The sequence below is a fragment of the Lithobates pipiens genome, unplaced genomic scaffold, assembly GCF_037356315.1.
Source record: "Lithobates pipiens isolate NorthernLeopardFrog02 unplaced genomic scaffold, aLitPip1_a1.2 Scaffold_27, whole genome shotgun sequence".
NCBI lineage: Eukaryota > Metazoa > Chordata > Amphibia > Anura > Ranidae > Lithobates > Lithobates pipiens.
Window position 1 is genome coordinate 37,275,763 of NW_027507788.1, and position 21,047 is coordinate 37,296,809.

Here is a 21,047-nt window from a genome sequence, read left to right on the forward strand (position 1 = left end):
GCCTTGGCAATAAAACCTGGAAGCTGATTGGTTTCTATTCAGAAGTTAGCCTGATTTTGCTTTTCCTTGTAAAAAGTACAAAAAGTCAATGTTTACACTAGTGTGATCCATGCTTTAATTTTGTGATTGTGATTAAAAAAATGGGTAAACATCAAACAGGGATTGGTCCCACCGAAAATGATGATCCTGATTGTTGTTTAAAATCTTCATTATGCTGTTCAAAAAAAAATTCAGAATTACTTAATTTCATTGTGGCCCATGACTGGTTAACAAATCACTTAACCACATGCCGACCAGCACATGATGATATACGTCAGCACAATGGCACGCCTGGGCAAATGGGCGTACAGATATGTCCCCTTCAAATTGTGGCGTTGTGGGCTTGCCCCCTGCGTACTCAGTGACTGTGCATGTAGGTCCTGCGGACTCAATATCTGCCGTAACCCCACGATCGTGTCACGGATCGGCAGAACGGGGAGATGCCTATGTAAACAAGGCATTTCCCTGTTCTGCCTAGCAACATGATAGAGATCTACTGCTCCCTGTCATTGGGAGCAGTGATCACTGTCATGTCCTAGGTAGCCCACCCCCCTACAGTTAGACTCACTCCCTAGGACACAGTTAACCTCTTGATCGCCCCCTGATGTTTAACCCCTTCCCTGCCAGTGTCATTTACACAGTAACCAGTGCATTTTTATAGCACTGATCACTGCATAAATAACAACGGTCCCAAAATAGTGTCAAAAGTGTCCGATGTGTCCGTCATAATGTTGCAGTCATGATGAAAATCACAGATCGCCGTTATTACTAATGAAAAAAAAAAACAAATAATAAAAATGCCATAAATCTATCCCTTATTTTGTAGACGCAAACCAATCAATATACTCTTATTGCGATTTTTTTAATCAAAAATATGTAGAAGAATACACATCGGACTAAACTGAGAAAGTAATTTCGATTTTTTTATATATTTTTGGGGGAAATTTAGTATAGCAAAAAGTAAAAAATATTGCTTTTTTTTCAAAATTGTCACTCTTTTTTGTTTATAGCGCAAAAAATAAAAAAAAACACAGAGGTAATCAAATACCACCAAAAGAAAGCTCTAATTGTGAGAAAAATTTTTTGTTTGGTTGCAATGTCGGACGACTGTGCAATTGTCATTTAAAGTGACACAGTGCCGTGTCGCAAAAAAGTGCTCTGGTCAGGAAGGGGGCAAATCCTTCCGGGACTGAAGTGGTTAACCTGGTAGTAAAGTTTCAGTCATTTTTACCTGTAGGTAAGCTTATAATAAAATGTACCTGTAGGTAAAATGAATATATCCTAAACGTGCACCATTTAGGAGATATTCGATTGAGCAGCAGCCGGTGACATCACTGGCACATGCGCTCTAAAGGAACGGCACACCGGGGTTCATTTTAAGGTATTTCTCTCATAATATGCTAGTATATGATCCATACAAGCAGGGTTAATTGGTCTGTGCTCTTCAAGAGGTTGAGCATCCCTGATCTAAACTCTTATGTAATTTTACTTTCTGAAGTACTTTTATTCTCCTAAAAATTGCACAAAACTTTACGCAATGTTATAAATAATAAGAATTGTATTTATTTTAAGAGTATATAAACCCAGCATTTCATATTCCTGTCTCCTGTACCATGTACTTGTATGGAAAAGTATCGTGTTCCCTTTGTATTGTTTCCTTTGTGGGGAATCCCTGGTGTTCTTGCCAGTCCCTTTGCTTTCCTATTAAAAAAACTGACCACACTAAACAGGAGAGCACACTGTGGTCAGTTCTCTAGCTGTGCCTGCTCTCCTGCAATGATCAGATTTGTCCTGACACCTCCCACTCCCCCCTGCACAGCCATTCACTGGGAAGACCAGAGTATTGTTGCTCCCCCAGCTCTTATGCAACTGAGAACAGAGGGAATGTGATCACTTCTAAAAAAAAAGGGAAAAAAAGGTATTTATATAATTTTTTATATCTCTACACAAATGTTTTGCCTTTCATTTCTTTTTTTAAACTGAATGGGTTGTATTACAAGGTGATCATTTACAATCACTTTAAGGCACATTGTACATTATATTTACTGCCCATTTAAATATTTTCCTGCAGGTGCTGTATTTGCTTACCAGGTTGAAAATGGAATCCATGGAGGATCTGTTTATTTTTATGAATCTATACCAGTTGAAGACAATCCAGCAATACAATGGGTTTTTAAAGATGATATAATTGCACAGCGTTTTCCTGGTGGGACTCCTGTGTGTGTTGGTCAGTATGCAGGAAGATGTGCCCTGTATGTGAATGGAACTCTGAGACTGGACCGTCTGACTTCTGCAGATGAGGGGAATTATACCATGTCTGCGCAATATCCAAACACTACACTTATAAAGAGGTCTTTGTATGGGCTCAGAGTCTATAGTAAGTAATAAATTCCTGTCTAAGTTATCATTGCTATAACTCATGATTAGTGGAATGGTTGACAGATACTGTATTATTCCAGACTTTTTGTTTTTAGGTTTATTACATTTTATTTTATTTTTTTTAAGTTTTATTAATTACTTTTTTAACATAACAGGTACATACCAGACCCAATGGGCCACACAAAAAGAAACTATGTACATCTCTTCAGCATTGACTCTTCCTCCTCCTTCCAGACCCTTGCTCAGTGAAAAAATGAACATAATAATAATAAGGCCACCTTTTCTCAATAACAGTCAATGGTAGATTTAAGTATGTCAGATAGTTACCTACACGTTAAAAAGCCCACCGCAGGTGCATGCTATTATGTATCACTCAATCCACCACCGTAGTTTCACTATTTATCCAACTGCCCCACACCTTATCAAATTTTTGTGTTATGCCCCTGCTAATGTATGTAGCCTTGAATAAGGGTGCAGCCCTATTATGGGTATGCCCTTCCACACTGATACAGATGGAGGATAGGTTTATTACATTTTAACTGATACTCAGTTAGTGAAGAAAATTTGATAATATGCTGCTATTATTATCCTTTGATTTTTTAAATAAATATAAAAAATATTTCACATTTGGTCAGTAAATTAGATTAAAACGGGAGTCCGCCGTTTTTTGTTTTTTTTAAAGCCAGCAGCTACAAATACTGCAGCTGCTGACTTTTAAAATAATGACACTTACCCGCCCAGCGCGCTCGCGATGTCGGCACCCGAAGCCGATCTCTCGATCGTCTCTCGGGTGCTGCCGCCGCCATCTTGGGTATGGGAATCAGGAAGTGGAGCCTTGCGGCTTCATTTCCCGGTTCCCTACTGCGCATGCCCGAGTCGCGCTGCGCAATAAGGATGGTCCCTGCTGTCTCTGGGATCCGTGTGTTTCCTAGCAGACAGCGGGGGACCTTTGGAAAGGGGCGTAGATTCTGCGGAAAGGGGTGTACCTTCTGCAGAATCTACGCCGGAAGTGGGGGCAGATACCTGTACTGTACAGGTACCTGCACCCTCCCCCCCCCCTGAAAGGTGCCAATTGTGGCGCCGGAGGGGGGGAGGGTTCCAATGAGCAGAAGCTCCACTATATGGTGGACCTCCGCTTTAAGATGTCATTAAACAGGGGTATTAAATCACAGAACATCAACTTAATACAATAAACATATCAGCAGTTTCACAGTTTTTGCTTCATCTTAAATTGTTTGTAAACCCACAAAAATAAAAACATGCAAGACAAAGGCATAATGAGCTAGTATGCATAGCATACTAGCCAATTATAAATTACTTACCTTAGATGGAAGCCCCCCCAGTGGTCCTCGTATACCACTTTGACTGGTGCCATCACTCCCGGAGTTACTTCCGGGTATCGTGGGCTGGGATTGGCCGGAGCCGTGATGACGTCACTACCCGCGCATGCATGCGGGAGCCGCCAGTAACGGCACACTAGCTGATGCAAAGGCACGGACTTGCTTCAGTGCGCATGTACCAATGACGTCGGCACATGAACTGGGCAGGTTTAGGAGATATCCGGGGTAGCTACAGGTAAGCCTTATTATAGGCTTACCTGTAGAAAAAACTGTCTGTAAAGGGTTTATAAACAAAAATAGAGCGACAATTTTGAAAAAAAAATGCATTATTTTTTACTTTTTGTTATAATAAATATCCCCAAAAAAATATATAAACATATTTTATTTCCCTCAGTTTAGGCCGATACGTATTCTTCTACATATTTTTGGTAAAAAAATTGCAATAAGCGATTATTGATTGGTTTGCACAAAAGTTATAGTGTTTACAAAATAGGGGATAGTTTTATGGCATTTTTATAAATTTTTTTTTTTTACTAGTAATGGCGGCGTTCAGCGATTTTAATTGTGACTGAGACATTATTGCGGACACATCGGACATTGTTGACACAGTTTTGGGACCATTGTCATTTATACAGCAATCAATGCTATACAAATGCACTGATTCCTGTGTAAATGACACTGGCAGTAAAGGGTTTAACCGGGGGGTGGCAGTGTAGGGGTTAAGTGTTTCTAGGGGCGTGTTACTGACTGTGGGGGGCTGGGCTTTGTGTTAGTGAACACTGATCTCTGCTCCAATCACATGGAGCAGAGATCAGTGTCACTTGTTGCTAGGCAGAACGGGGAGATGATGTTTACAACTGCATCTCTCTCCGTTCAGCCTCCCCGTGAGACGATCGAGTCTGCGGGTCCCGCTACCAGACTCACGGGGGTCCCGACCGGCACTTGAGCGTGTGGCCAACGGCGCGCACGCGATAGCAGGGCGGCATATAGAAATGAACGTACCTGTACAACAATATGCCTGCCCGTGCCATTCTGCTGACGTACATCGGCGTGCGCCAGTCGGGAAGTGGTTAAGGCACATTGTACATTACATTTACTGGACATTTAAATATTTTCCTGCAGGTGCTGCATTTGTTTACAAGGTTGAAAATGGAATCCATGGAGGATCTGTTTATTTTTATGACTCTATACCAGTTGAAGACAATCCAGTAATACAATGGGTTTTTAAAGATGCTATAATTGCACAGCGTTTTCCTGGTGGGGATCCTGTGTGTGTTGGTCAGTATGCAGGAAGATGTGCCCTGTATATCAATGGAACTCTGAGACTGGACCATCTGACTTCTGCAGATGACGGGAATTATACCATGACTGCGCAATATCCAAATACTACACTCATAAAGAGGTCCTCTTATGGGCTCAGAGTCTATAGTAAGTAATAACTTCCCGTCTAAGTTATCATTGCTATAACTCATGTTTAGTGGAAAGGTTGACAGATTCTGTATTATTCCAGAGTTTTTGTTTTTAGGTTTATTACTGAACTGGTGCACATCTAGTGAAGAATATTTGATAATGTGCTGCTATTATTATCCTTTGAGTTTTTAAATAAATATAATAAATATTTTGTATTTGGCCAGTAAATTCGATTAAGATGTCATTAAACAGGGGCATTAAATCACAGAACATCAACTTAATACAATAAACATATCAGCAATTTCACAGTCTTTGCTTCATCTTAAATTGTTTGTAAACCCACAAAAAAAAAAACATGCAAGAAAAAGGCATAATGAGCTAGCATGCATAGCATACTAGCTCATTATGAATTACTTACCTTAGATGGAAGCCCCCGCAGTGGTCCTCGTACACCACTTCGGCTGGTGACATCACTCCCGGAGTTACTTCCGGGTATCGTGGGCTGGGATTGGCCGGAGCCGCGATGATGTCACTACCTGTGCATGCATATGGGAGCCGCCGGTAGCGGCATACTAGCTGAAGCAAAGGCACAGACGTGCCATTGCTTCAGTGCGCATGTGCCAATGACGTTGGCACATGCTGATGCAGGGGATATCTCCTAAACTGGTCAGGTTTAGGAGATATCCGGGGTAGCTACAGATAAGCCTTATTATAGGCTTACCTGTAGAAAAAACTGTCTCTAAAGGGTTTACAAGCACTTTAAATTATAGCTAGAAACAATACTTTTTGTTTTTTGTTTTGGAGTGAGTGGAGAGTAATTAGAACCTCCTGTCAGGTTTTTGTTGTTGACTGTGCCCGTTAGAGAGATTCACCCTCTTTAACCACTTCAGCCCTGGATATGATATGGCACTGCGTTGCTTTAACTGACAATTGTGCAGTCATGCACCCAAACAAAATTGACGTCCTTTTTTTCCCACATATAGAGCTTTCTTTTGGTGCTATTTGATCATCTCTGCGGTTTTTATTTCTTGCGCTATAAACAAAAAAGGAGCCACAATTTTGAAAAAAGCACAATATTTTGTACTTTATGGGGCTGTAATAAATAGCCCCAATTTTTTTTTTTTTTAAAGATAATTTTTTTCTTAGTTTAGGCCGATATGTATTCTTCTACATATTTTTGGTAATAAACATCTCAAAAAGCATATATATTGATTGGTTTGAGCAAAAGTTATAGTGTCTACAAAATAGGAGATACATTTATGGCATTTTTATTATTATTTTTTTTTTTTTATGGTGATCTGCAATTTTTATCGGGACTGCAACATTATGGAGGACATATCATGACACATTTTTGGGACCAATGGCATTTATACAGTGATCAGTGCTATAAAAATGCATTGATTACTGTGTACTTGTTCAATTAAGACCTGGCAATAAAACCTGGAAGCTGATTGGTTTCTATTCAGAAGTTAACCTGATTTCGCTTTTCCTTGTAAAAAGTACAAAAAGTCAATGTTTACACTAGTGTGATCTACGCTTTAATTTTGTGATTGTGATTAAAAAAATGGGTAAACATCAAACAGGGATTGGTCACACCGAAAATGATGATCCTGATTGTTGTTTAAAATCTTCATTATGCTGTTCAAAAAAAATTCAGAATTACTTAATTTCATTGTGGCCCATGACTGGTTAACAAATCACTTAACTGCATGCCAACCAGCAAAAGATGATATACGTCGGCACAATGGCACGGCTGGGCAAATGGGCGTACAGGTATGTCCCCTTCAACTCGTGGCATTGTGGGCTTGCCCCCTGCGTACTCAGTGACTGTGCCTGTAGGTCCTGCGGACTCAGTATGTGCCGTAACCCCACGATCGTGTCACGGATCGGCAGAACGGGGAGATGCCTATGTAAACAAGGCATTTCCCTGTTCTGCCTAGCAACATGATAGAGATCTACTGCTCCCTGTCATTGGGAGCAGTGATCACTGTCATGTCCTAGGTAGCCCACCCCCCCTACAGTTAGACTCACTCCCTAGGACACAGTTAACCTCTTGATCACCCCCTGATGTTTAACCCCTTCCCTGCCAGTGTCATTTACACAGTAACCAGTGCATTTTTATAGCACTGATCGCTGCATAAATGACAATGGTTCCAAAATAGTGTCAAAAGTGTCCGATGTGTCCGTCATAATGTTGCAGTCATGATGAAAATCACAGATCGCCGTTATTACTAATGAAAAAAAAAAAACGAATAATAAAAATGCCATAAATCTATCCCTTATTTTGTAGACGCAAACCAATCAATATACTCTTATTGCAATTTTTTTTATCAAAAATATGTAGAAGAATACACATAGGACTAAACTGAGAAAGTAATTTCGATTTTTTATATATTTTTGGGGGAAATTTAGTATAGCAAAAAGTAAAAAATATTGCTTTTTTTTCAAAATTGTCGCTCTTTTTTGTTTATAGAGCAAAAAATAAAAAAAACACAGAGGTAATCAAATACCACCAAAAGAAAGCTCTATTTGTGAGAAAAAAATTTTGTTTGGTTGCAATGTCGGACGACTGTGCAATTGTCATTTAAAGTGACACAGTGCCGTGTCGCAAAAAAGTGTTCTGGTCAGGAAGGGGGCAAATCCTTCCGGGACTGAAGTGGCAAACCTGGTAGTAAAGTTTCAGACATTTTTACCTGTAGGTAAGCTTATAATAAAATGTACCTGTAGGTAAAATGAATATATCCTAAACGTGCACCATTTAGGAGATATTCCATTGAGCAGCAGCCGGTGACATCACTGGCACATGCGCTCTAAAGGAATGGCATACCGGGGTTCATTTTAAGGTATTTCTCTCATAATATGCTAGTATATGATCCATACAAGCAGGGTTAATTGGTCTGTGCTCTTCAAGAGGTTGAGCATCCCTGATCTAAACTCTTATGTAATTTTACTTTCTGAAGTACTTTTATTCTCCTAAAAATTGCACAAAACTTTACGCAATGTTATAAATAATAAGAATTGTATTTATTTTAAGAGTATATAAACCCAGCATTTCATATTCCTGTCTCCTGTACCACGTACTTGTATGGAAAAGTATCGTGTCCCCTTTGTATTGTTTCCTTTGTGGGGAATCCCTGGTGTTCTTGCCAGTCCCTCTGCTTGCCTATTAAAAAAAAACTGACCACACTAAACAGGAGAGCACACTGTGGTCAGTTCTCTAGCTGTGCCTGCTCTCCTGCAATGATCAGATTTGTCCTGACACCTCCCACTCCCCCCTGCACAGCCATTCACTGGGAAGACCAGAGTACTGTTGCTCCCCCAGCTCTTATGCAACTGAGAACAGAGGGAATGTGATCACTTCTAAAAAAAAGGGGAAAAAAAGGTATTTATATATATATATTTTATATCTCTACACAAATGTTTTGCCTTTCATTTCTTTTTTAAACTGAATGGGTTGTATTACAAGGTGATCATTTACAATCACTTTAAGGCACATTGTACATTATATTTACTGCCCATTTAAATATTTTCCTGCAGGTGCTCTATTTGCTTACCAGGTTGAAAATGGAATCCATGGAGGATCTGTTTATTTTTATGAATCTATACCAGTTGAAGACAATCCAGCAATACAATGGGCTTTTAAAGATGATATAATTGCACAGCGTTTTCCTGGTGGGACTCCTGTGTGTGTTGGTCAGTATGCAGGAAGATGTGCCCTGTATGTGAATGGAACTCTGAGACTGGACCGTCTGACTTCTGCAGATGACGGGAATTATACCATGACTGCGCAATATCCAAATACTACACTTATAAAGAGGTCTTTGTATGGGCTCAGAGTCTATAGTAAGTAATAGCTTCCTATCTAAGTTATCATTGCTATAACTCATGTTTAGTGGAAAGTTTGACAGATACTGTATTATTCCAGAGTTTTTGCTTTTAGGTTTATTACAGAACTGGTGTATTGCAGACTTACCGCTGCCGTGGCCACTCACTCCTAACCCCACCAACCTACAAATAAATCAAAACACCAGACTTTAAAAAAAAAAAAAAGGCAAAAAAAGTATTTATATACATTTTTTATATCTCTACACAAATGTTTTGCCTTTCATTTATTTTTTAAACTAAGTGGGTTGTATTACAAGGTGATCATTTACAATCACTTTAACCACTTTCAGACCGAACCATTTTGCTGGCTTAAGACTTTTTGCGATTCGGCACTGCGTCGCTTTAACTGACAATTGCACGGATATGCGTCGTGGCTGCCAAACAAAACTGATGTCCTTTTTCCCCACAAATAGAGCTGTCTTTTGGTGGTATTTAATCACCCCTGCATTTTTTATTTTTTGCTCTATAAACAAAAATAGAGCGACAATTTTGAAAAAAAATGCATTATTTTTTACTTTTTGTTATAATAAATATCCCCCCAAAAAATATAAAAATATTTTATTTCCCTCAGTTTAGGCCGATACGTATTCTTCTACATATTTTTGGTAAAAAAATCACAATAAGCGATTATTGATTGGTTTGCGCAAAAGTTATAGTGTTTAAAAAATAGGGGATAGTTTTATGGCATTTTTATTAATTATTTTTTTTACTAGTAATGGCGGCGTTCAGCGATTTTAATTGTGACTGAGACATTATAGCGGAAACATCGGACATTGTTGACACAGTTTTGGGACCATTGTCATTTATACAGCAATCAATGCTATACAAATGCACTGATTCCTGTGTAAATGACACTGGCAGTGAAGGGTTTAACCGGGGGGTGGCAGTGTAGGGGTTAAGTGTTCCTAGGGGCGTGTTACTGACTGTGGGGGACTGGGCTTTGTGTTAGTGAACACTGATCTCTGCTCCAATCACATGGAGCAGAGATCAGTGTCACTTGTTGCTAGGCAGAACGGGGAGATGATGTTTACAACGGCATCTCTCCGTTCAGCCTCCCCGTGAGCCGATCGCGGGTATCCCCGCGGCGATCGAGTCTGCGGGTCCCGCTACCAGACTCACGGGGGTCCCGACCGGCACTTGAGCGTGTGGCCAACGGCGCACACACGATGGCAGGGCGGCATATAGAAATGAACGTACCTGTACAACAATATGCCTGCCCGTGCCATTCTGCTGACATACATCGGCGTGCGCCAGTCGGGAAGTGGTTAAGGCACATTGTACATTACATTTACTGGACATTTAAATATTTTCCTGCAGGTGCTGCATTTGTTTACCAGGTTGAAAATGGAATCCATGGAGGATCTGTTTATTTTTATGAATCTATACCAGTTGAAGACAATCCAGTAATACAATGGGTTTTTAAAGATGCTATAATTGCACAGCGTTTTCCTGGTGGGGATCCTGTGTGTGTTGGTCAGTATGCAGGAAGATGTGCCCTGTATATCAATGGAACTCTGAGACTGGACCGTCTGACTTCTGCAGATGACGGGAATTATACCATGACTGCGCAATATCCAAATACTACACTCATAAAGAGGTCTTTTTATGGGCTCAGAGTCTATAGTAAGTAATAACTTCCTATCTAAGTTATCATTGCTATAACTCATGTTTAGTGGAAAGGTTGGCAGATTCTGTATTATTCCAGAGTTTTTGTTTTTAGGTTTATTACTGAACTGGTACACAGCTAGTGAAGAATATTTGATAATGTGCTGCTATTATTATCCTTTGAGTTTTTAAATAAATATAATAAATATTTTGTATTTGGCCAGTAAATTAGATTAAGATGTCATTAAACAGGGCATTAAATCACAGAACATCAACTTAATACAATAAACATATCAGCAATTTCACAGTTTTTGCTTCATCTTAAATTGTTTGTAAACCCACAAAAAAAAAAAACACGCAAGACAAAGGCATAATGAGCTAGTATGCATAGCATACTAGCTCATTATGAATTACTTACCTTAGATGGAAGCCCCCGCAGTGGTCCTCGTACACCACTTCGGCTGGTGACATCACTCCCGGAGTTACTTCCGGGTATCGTGGGCTGGGATTGGCCGGAGCCGCGATTATGTCACTACCTGTGCATGCATATGGGAGCCGCCGGTAGCGGCATACTAGCTGAAGCAAAGGCACAGACGTGCCATTGCTTCAGTGCGCATGTGCCAATGACGTTGGCACATGCTGATGCAGGGGATATCTCCTAAACTGGTCAGGTTTAGGAGATATCCGGGGTAGCTATAGGTAAGCCTTATTATAGGCTTACCTGTAGAAAAAAACTGTCTATAAAGGGTTTACAAGCACTTTAAATTATAGCTAGAAACAATACTTTTTTTTTTTTGTTTTGGAGTGAGTGAAGAGTAATTAGAACCTCCTGTCAGGTTTTTGTTGTTAACTGTGCCCATTAGAGAGATTCACCCTCTTTAACCACTTCAGCCCTGGATATGATATGGCACTGCGTTGCTTTAACTGACAATTGTGCGGTCATGCAACGTTGCACCCAAACAAAATTGATATCCTTTTTTCCCACATATAGAGCTTTCTTTTGGTGCTATTTGATCATCTCTGCGGTTTTTATTTCTTGCGCTATAAACAAAAAAGGAGCCACAATTTTGAAAAAAGCACAATATTTTGTACTTTATGGGGCTGTAATAAATAGCCCCAATTTTTTTTTTTTTAAAGATAATTTTTTTCTTAGTTTAGGCCGATATGTATTCTACATATTTTTGGTAATTAACATTGCAAAAAGCATATATAATGATTGGTTTGAGCAAAAGTTATAGTGTCTACATAGTTACATAGTTACATAGTTAGTCAGGTTGAAAAAAGACACAAGTCCATCCAGTTTAACCTTAAAGTCTAGGGGATACATTTATGGCATTTTTATTATTATTATTTTTTATGGCGATCTGCGATTTTTATCGGGACTGCAACATTATGGAGGACATATCATGACACATTTTTGGGACCAATGGCATTTATACAGTGATCAGTGCTATAAAAATGCATTGATTACTGTGTACTTGTTCAATTAAGACTTGGCAATAAAACCTGGAAGCTGATTGGTTTCTATTCAGAAGTTAGCCTGATTTTGCTTTTCCTTGTAAAAAGTACAAAAAGTCAGTGTTTACACTAGTGTGATCTACGCTTTAATTTTGTGATTGTGATTAAAAAAATGGGTAAACATCCAACAGGGATTGGTCCCACCGAAAATGATGATCCTGATTGTTGTTTAAAATCTTCATTATGCTGTTCAAAAAAAAATTCAGAATTACTTAATTTCATTGTGGCCCATGACTGGTTAACAAATCACTTAACCACATGCCGACCAGCACGCGATGATATACGTCGGCACAATGGCACGGCTGGGCAAATGGGCGTACAGGTATGTCCCCTTCAAATCGTGGCATTGTGGGCTTGCCCCCTGCGTACTCAGTGACTGTGCCTGTAGGTCCTGCGGACTCAATATCTGCCGTAACCCCACGATCGTGTCACGGATCGGCAGAACGGGGAGATGCCTATGTAAACAAGGCATTTCCCTGTTCTGCCTAGCAACATGATAGAGATCTACTGCTCCCTGTCATTGGGAGCAGTGATCACTGTCATGTCCTAGGTAGCCCACCCCCCCTACAGTTAGACTCACTCCCTAGGACACAGTTAACCTCTTGATCGCCCCCTGATGTTTAACCCCTTCCCTGCCAGTGTCATTTACACAGTAATCAGTGCATTTTTATAGCACTGATCGCTGCATAAATGACAATGGTCCCAAAATAGTGTCAAAAGTGTCCGATGTGTCCGTCATAATGTTGCAGTCATGATGAAAATCACAGATCACCGTTATTACTAATGAAAAAAAAAAACGAATAATAAAAATGCCATAAATCTATCCCTTATTTTGTAGACGCAAACCAATCAATATACTCTTATTGCGATTTTTTTTATCAAAAATATGTAGAAGAATACACATCGGACTAAACTGAGAAAGTAATTTCGATTTTTTTTATATATTTTTGGGGGAAATTTAGTATAGCAAAAAGTAAAAAATATAGCTTTTTTTCAAAATTGTCACTCTTTTTTTGTTTATAGCGCAAAAAATAAAAAAACACAGAGGTAATCAAATACCACCAAAAGAAAGCTCTATTTGTGAGAAAAAAAAGTTGTTTGGTTGCAATGTCGGACGACTGTGCAATTGTCATTTAAAGTGACACAGTGCCGTGTCGCAAAAAACTGCTCTGGTCAGGAAGGGGGCAAATCCTTCCGGGACTGAAGTGGTTAACCTGGTAGTACAGTTTCAGTCATTTTTACCTGTAGGTAAGCTTATAATAAAATGTACCTGTAGGTAAAATGAATATATCCTAAATGTGCACCATTTAGGAGATATTCCACTGAGCAGCAGCCGGTGACATCACTGGCACATGCGCTCTAAAGGAACGGCACACTGGGATTCATTTTAAGGTATTTCTCTCATAATGTGCTAGTATATGATCCATACAAGCAGGGTTAATTGGTCTGTGCTCTTCAAGAGGTTGAGCATCCCTGATCTAAACTCTTATGTCATTTTACATTCTGAAGTACTTTTATGCTCCTAAAAATTGCACAAAACTTTACGCAATGTTATTAATAATAAGAATTGTATTTATTTTAAGAGTATGTAAACCCAGCATATCATATTCCTGTCTCCTGTACCATGTACTTGTATGGAAAAGTATCCTGTTTTGTATTGCTTCCTTTGTCGGAAATCCCTGGAGTACTTGTCATTCCCTCCACTTTCTTACAAAAAAGCTGACCACACTAAACAAGAGAGCACACCATGGTCAGTTCTCTAGCAGTGCTGGGTTCTCAGCCTGCTCTCCTGCAATCATCAGACTTGTCCTGACAGCCCCCCCCCCCCCCCCCCCGCACAGCCATTCAATTGGAAGACCAGAGTACTGTTGCCCCCCCCCCCCCCCCCCCCAAGCTCTTATGCAGCTGAGAACAGAGGGAATGTGATCAATTCTAAAAAAAGGGGAAAAAAAGTATTTATATAATTTTTTTATATCTCTACACAAATGTTTTTCCTTTCATTTCTTTTTTAAACTGAATGGGTTGTTTTACAAGGTGATCATTTACAATCACTTTACGGCACATTGTACATTACATTTACTGCCCATTTAAATATTTTCCTGCAGGTGCTCTATTTGCTTACCAGGTTGAAAATGTAATCCATGGAGGATCTGTTTATTTTTATGAATCTATACCAGTTGAAGACAATCCAGCAATACAATGGATTTTTAAAGATGCTATAATTGCACAGCGTTTTCCTGGTGGGACTCCTGTGTGTGTTGGTCAGTATGCAGGAAGATGTGCCCTGTATGTGAATGGAACTCTGACACTGGACCGTCTGACTTCTGCAGATGAGGGGAATTATACCATGACTGCGCAATATCCAAACAGTACATTTATAAAGAGGTCTTTGTATGGGCTCAGAGTCTACAGTAAGTAATAACTTCCTATCTAAGTTATCATTGCTATAACTCATGTTTAGTGGAAAGGTTGGCAGATTCTGTATTATTCCAGAGTTTTCATTTTTAGGTATATTACAGAACTGGTACACAGCTAGTGAAGAATATTTGATAATGTGCTGCTATTATTATCCTTTGAGTTTTTAAATAAATATAATAAATATTTTGTATTTGGCCAGTAAATTAGATTACAATGTCATTAAATGGGGCATTAAATCACAGAACATCAACTTAATATAATAAACATATCAGCAGATCCACAGTTTTTGTTTCATCTTAAAGTGGTTGTAAACGCCCCCCCCCCCCCCCCAAAAAAACAAAAACACACAAAGGCATAATGAGCTAGTATGTTAGTATATCTACTAAACCGTGCAGGTAGTATTATAGGCGTACTGGTAGCAAAACATTCCAGAATATACACTGCATGAGGCATCATTCTGCACCCAGTGTTCTCAGAGGGTGAATAGCTTGACATTTGCCAAGTGATATCTGTGATATCTGTACAGATATCTGTATAAGTGATATCTGTTATTAGAGTTATCAGAGCAGGAGTATCATTCCAGATTCCTAAGTACAGCTACACTAAATTGGAGATGGATTGGAGGGGCTCCCCCATGCACCAGATGAGCTTGTTTTTAATCCTTTTCCTGTAAGTGTGCTTAATCCTTTGATTGAATTGTTCATTTTAATACTACACTCGGGTGTTTCTTCCCGTTTCGTCCATTTCACTTGATTTCACAGAGCTGGCATTTATGAGGACAGCTTCCACCAGTAGCTTTTATTGGACTTATGTACTCTTTTTCAGCTTGCTAATTGATTTAATTAAATTTCATGTGCCCACAGACATAATTGGAATATCCATAGGGCTTTCATTGTGCATCTTTATGTACTTACCCTCCACATACTGGAACCTTTTCTTGGTGCTAAATCTCTGTCCCTAACAGGCAGATTCCTTCCTGTCCCTTCTCTATCCACTCACAAAATGTGCACCAAATCCAGCATGGCACTGTTATTTATTAGCACCGCCCCTATCAAGATGGTTCCGTAAGGTCCATTTGGACAACTGCTCTGATTGTGATGCCTATGGAGGCTGCAGAGGAACATCATTCTTCCAATTCTCCACTCCATCTACACGGTGGTCAGACACCACATACTGGATGGAGTAGGAACTACACCTCCCTGCACTTGTTCCAGAAGGGGAAGGGCTGGGTATATATCAAACAATGATAAATAAATGTCTTAGGGCAGGCATGTCCAAAGTCCGGCCCGCGGTCCGGTTTTGAACGGCCCGCCTGGTTATTTAAACATATACATCTTTTGTGGCCCCCGGCGATCTCCCACCGCCGGGGTCACAAAAGATATATAGTCCAGCTGCCTTGGAGGGAGGAGGCAGGACGAGTGCCGTGCACACAGGCTGAGAATTTCCTGTGTACATGGCAGCTGTAATAGGAAGTCCCATCTCTGCCATTGGACGACTGTTCTGTCCATCAGAGGGGGCGGGACTTTCTCTTAAAGGGGCCGTTGTGTAAACAGGAAATTCTCCTGTAGGATGTCTTTGGCACTCGTCCTGCCCTCAATGGCTGCACTGATGGTAATGGTGGCTGCATTCCTGGCAATTGCAATTGTGGGGCTGCATTCCTGGCAATGGTGAGTGAATTCCTGGCAATGGTGGCTGCATTCCTGGCAATGGTGGCTGCATTCCTGGCAATTGGGGGTGAATTCCTGGCAATGGTGGCTGCATTCCTGGCAATGGTGGCTGCATTCCTGGCAATGGTGGCTGCATTCCTGGCAATGGTGGCTGCAATGGTGGCTGCATTCCCGGCAATAGTGGGTGCATTCCTGGCAATGGTGGGGCTGCATTCCCGGCAATGGTGGGTGCATTCCCAGCAATGGTGGGGCTGCATTCCTGGCAATGGTGGGGCTGCATTCCTGGCAATGGTGGGGCTGCATTCCCGGCAATGGTGGGGCTGCATTCCCGGCAATGGTGGGGCTGCATTCCCAGCAATGGTGGGGCTGCATTCCCGGCAATGGTGGGGCTGCATTCCCGGCAATGGTGGGGCTGCATTCCCGTGCAATGGTGGGGCTGCATTCCCGTGCAATGGTGGGGCTGCATTCCCGTGCAATGGTGGGGCTGCATTCCCGTGCAATGGTGGGGCTGCATTCCGTGCAATGGTGGGGCTGCATTCCGTGCAATGGTGGGGCTACATTCCGTGCAATGGTGGGGCTGCATTCCGTGCAATGGTGGGGCTGCATTCCGTGCAATGGTGGGGCTGCATTCCGTGCAATGGTGGGGCTGCATTCCGTGCAATGGTGGGGCTGCATTCCGTGCAATGGTGGGGCTGCATTCCTGGCAATGGTGAGTGAATTTCTAGCAGTGGTGGGTGCATTCCTGGCAATGGTGGGTACATTCCTGGCAATGGTGGGGCTGCATTCCTAGCAATGGTGGGCGCTGCATTCCTAGCAATGGTGGGCGCTGCATTCCTAGCAATGGTGGGCGCTGCATTCCTAGCAATGGTGGGGCTGCATTCCTGGCAATGGTGAGTGAATTTCTAGCAATGGTGGGGCTGCATTTATAGCAATGGTGGGCGCTGCGTTCCTGGCAATGGTGGGCGCTGCGTTCCTGGCAATGGTGGGCGCTGCGTTCCTGGCAATGGTGGGCGCTGCGTTCCTGGCAATTGTGGGTCTGCAGATGGGCACTGACCCTTATTTTGCTTCAGTTCTTTATTTAAAATTAAAAAAAAAATTCCTGAAGCTTCCCTCTTAAAGTGAAGGTGCGTGTTATACCCCAAAAAATACGGTGTATCCAAATAATACACTTGAGTTCATCTCTTCACCACACACAGCCACAAAGGCATGAGAATTCTTGTTGGGTAGTGTATTAGTGCTCGGCCGAATACACTTAGACCGAATTTTAATGGTTCAAAGAATGTCAGGCAAAATGGTCGGCCCTCGAGCATGTTCAGTTCATCAAATCTGGCCCTCTTTGAAAAAAGTTTGGACACCCCTGTCTTAGGGGGCAATATATGCTGGAGAATAATATGAATGGATTGACATCAAGCAGTATGTTCAGGAGAGGAGTGCACAGGGTATGACAGCAGGCAGTATGAGCAGAAAAGGGTAGAGGGTACAACTGCGGTCAGTATGCGTGGGAGAGGAGTGCGAAAGGTACGATGGAGGAAATATGTGCAAAAGAAGAGTGGAAAGTTATGACAACCAATAATCATCTTTAGACTAACAAATGATCTTTCCATAATTAGCGATAAAATAGTTGTGTCCAGCTAACAACCTGCTAAAGATAAAGCTGGTTATTCTGGGACAGGGGAAGTGGTGGGGGTTGTGTCAGCAGTACTGAGGTCTGCATAACCATTGGCTCTTCCCCATCTCTGTAGGTTGTGATGGTGGTAGGAAGAACCCAGAAAGAAACAGGAGGAGTGCAACAGTGGAACTGGGGACAATAGTTGAATTATAAACAGGTTATTAGCAAAAAATGTATTATGGAGTCCGGGAACAGTGGAGGCATTGCTGGTGATATAAATTAATGACAATGACCAGCATCTGTTGCAGCTCATGCAATCATTTATTTCTGGAAGGAATACAACATACAGTCCTCCAGGTTCACCCGTTTCTACCCTCAGTGGGTACTAGTCATAGTAAAGGAGCAATTGAAAAAGCAATGCATTTAAATTTTTTCCAGCCAATCTGTAATAACCCACACAGGAGCAGAATAAACCAATCAGCCCCTGGGAGCTGATACAGTAATCTCATATAAATAATCTATACAAAATGACATTTTCAAATCTTAAAATAAACACATGAAATATTAAAAAAAAACAAGTTATATCCAAAACAAAGATGGACCCTACATGGGAAAATAGAGACATGGAGGGGACAAAATTATCGAATCTTAAAAAGAGACTGATGCACCATCCTTGATTTAATCCATTCAAAATCTGTGCAAATAATGAATTTAACCACCATGCCTCTCTTTCTCACATCATTTTATGGAGATCATCTCCCCTTACAGGTCTTGTAATTTTTTCCACTCCATAAAATCTAAAATCAGTCATATTACTCTTGTGTATAGTTGTTTGTTGTTGTATATCGTTCCCCTATTCTGACTCATAAGGGACGACTGGTACAACCTACAATATCTCACAAGAGTACACCCCTCACATTTTTGTAAACATTTTATTTTATCTTTTCTTATGACAACACTGAGGAAATTACACTTTGCTACAATGTAAAATAGTGAGTGTACAACTTGTATAACAGTGTAAATTTGCTGTCCCATAAAAATAACTCAACACACAGCCATTAATGTCTAAACCGCTGGCAACAAAAGTGAGTACATCCCTAAGTGAAAATGTCCAAATTGGGCACAATGTGTCAATATTTTGTGTGGCCACCATTATTTTCCAGCACTGCCTTAACCCTCTTGGGCATGGAGTTCACCAGAGCTTCATAGGTTGCTACTGGAATCTTCTTCCTCTCCTCCATGACGACATCACGGAGCTGGTGGATGTTCGAGACCTTGCGCTCCTCCATCTTCCATTTGAGGATGCCCCACAGATGCTCAATAGGGTTTAGGTCTGGAGACATGCTTGGCCAGTCCATCACCTTTACCCTCAGCTTCTTTAGCAAGGCAGTGGTCACCCTTCAACCTCTGTAGCAATGCTGGTAGTACTAATATGTCTATTTCCCAAAGACAACCTCTGGATATGATGTGGGCTTATGCACTTCTTTGGTTGACCATGGCTAGGCCTGTTCTGAGTGGAACCTGTCCTGTTAAACCGCTGTATGGTCTTGGTGGCAGCTCAGTTTTCAGGGTCTTGGCAATCTTCTTATAGCCTAGGCCATCTTTATGTAGAGCAACAATTCTTTTTTTCAGATCCTCAGAGAGTTCTTTGCCATGAGGTGCCATGTTGAACTTCCAGTGACCAGTATGAGAGAGTGAATGCGATAACACCAAATTTAACACACCTGCTCCCCATTCACACCTGACACCTTGCAACACTAACGAGTCACATAACACCGGGGAGGGAAAATGGCTAATTGGGCCCAATTTGGACATTTTCACTTAGGGGTGTACTCACTTTTGTTGTCAGTAGTTTAAACATTGATGGCTGTGTGTTGTTATTTTCAAGGGACAGCAAATTTACACTGTTATACAAGCTGTACACTCATTACTTTACATTGTAGCAAAGTGTCATTTCTTCAGTGATGTCACATGAAAATATATAATAAAATATGTGAGGGGTGTACTCACTTTTGTGAGATACTGTATATGTACTGTATGCATACTGTATACACAGTATATATCTAGGGGAGGAATTGAAATCTGGCCTTGAGCAACTATACCCAAGTGGTAATTTCATTGACAGATTTATGTGGGATAAAGTACCACTCAAAGTGTACCACGGAGTGGCCGTAATTGGTGGACATCGGATGTTCATGGTCTATTGCTACACACTTTTTCATCATCTTTCATCATCACATTTCCATCATCAGCTTCTTTTGCAGCTCTCTACATTCATCTCAAAGAAGCAAAAATAATCTTATTGTATGGGAAACCCTTAGAAAGGCATGGGCTGGTTCTGTAGCCCATTTGTTAGTGCCTTTTTTTTAGTCCTATAACCTCCCCACATAAAACTGTGTGAAAGTATCATAATTTTTTTAAGTAATTTGCTTTTGCAGAGTCTAACAAATGTGTTTTTAATTTGGCAGGTCTGGTCTCTGATGTGAAATTAACCAGCAATATATCAGGAGTGGTCTGGCCAGGATTAGATTCGGTGTCTCTGAACTGTTCAGCTCGTGGTACAAATGTCAATTACTCATGGAGCCTACAGGGGGCGGCACTGCCCCATGACTCCCGATACTACTTTACAGAGAATAATACAGTCCTCACAATCAGCCCTGTCACTGCTAATGACAATGGAACCTTCACCTGTACAGCCTCCGGCTTTATAAACAACGAGACCAGCAATGGAATAAATCTTACACTGGGCTGTAGGTGTAAAAACAAATTTTATTTATTAGTAAGCTATTTTAAATGCAACTGTCTGATTTTTTTTCCCATATATATATATATATATATATATATATATATAAATATAAAATAATCTATTAAATGGGGTAAGAGAACTAATTTTAGTCATGTGCTGTGTCTCGATATCTCAGTGTGAAGTTCTGTTACTAATGCTGTCAGCTCTGCCCTATTGCCCTGTACAGATGACTCACCTGCAGACCTTGTGCTTACATGTAAATAACCTGCATTGATATGTAAATAGCGGTGGCATTAATATGTAAATAGCCATGAATCAGCAGCATTGATATGTAAATAGAGGCAGAATTCATATGTATATTATGCCCCACTGGAGTCATATCCACCTTCACTTCTGCTAAATGCTGCCCACTCGGGAGGTTAAGGGGCATG

General features: G+C 40.9%; 1 protein-coding gene across 13 annotated transcripts in view; it reads left to right on the forward strand.

The window, feature by feature from the left end:
• Positions 1-21,047, forward strand: part of LOC143933776 (matrix-remodeling-associated protein 5-like) — a 337,821-nt gene that overhangs the window by 241,829 nt on the left and 74,945 nt on the right. For 8 of the 13 annotated variants that reach the window (XM_077456787.1, XM_077456791.1, XM_077456784.1 and 5 more), the window contains 5 exons: positions 2,111-2,416; positions 4,881-5,186; positions 8,706-9,011; positions 10,371-10,676; positions 20,339-20,620. In XM_077456787.1, coding sequence (XP_077312913.1) covers positions 2,111-2,416; positions 4,881-5,186; positions 8,706-9,011; positions 10,371-10,676; positions 20,339-20,620 — 1,506 coding nt within the window. Of the gene's footprint in view, positions 1-2,110; positions 2,417-4,880; positions 5,187-8,705; positions 9,012-10,370; positions 10,677-14,281; positions 14,798-20,338; positions 20,621-21,047 lie in introns of those variants that run through there. The other 5 variants (XM_077456796.1, XM_077456788.1, XM_077456786.1 and 2 more) reach the window with 5 other exon arrangements.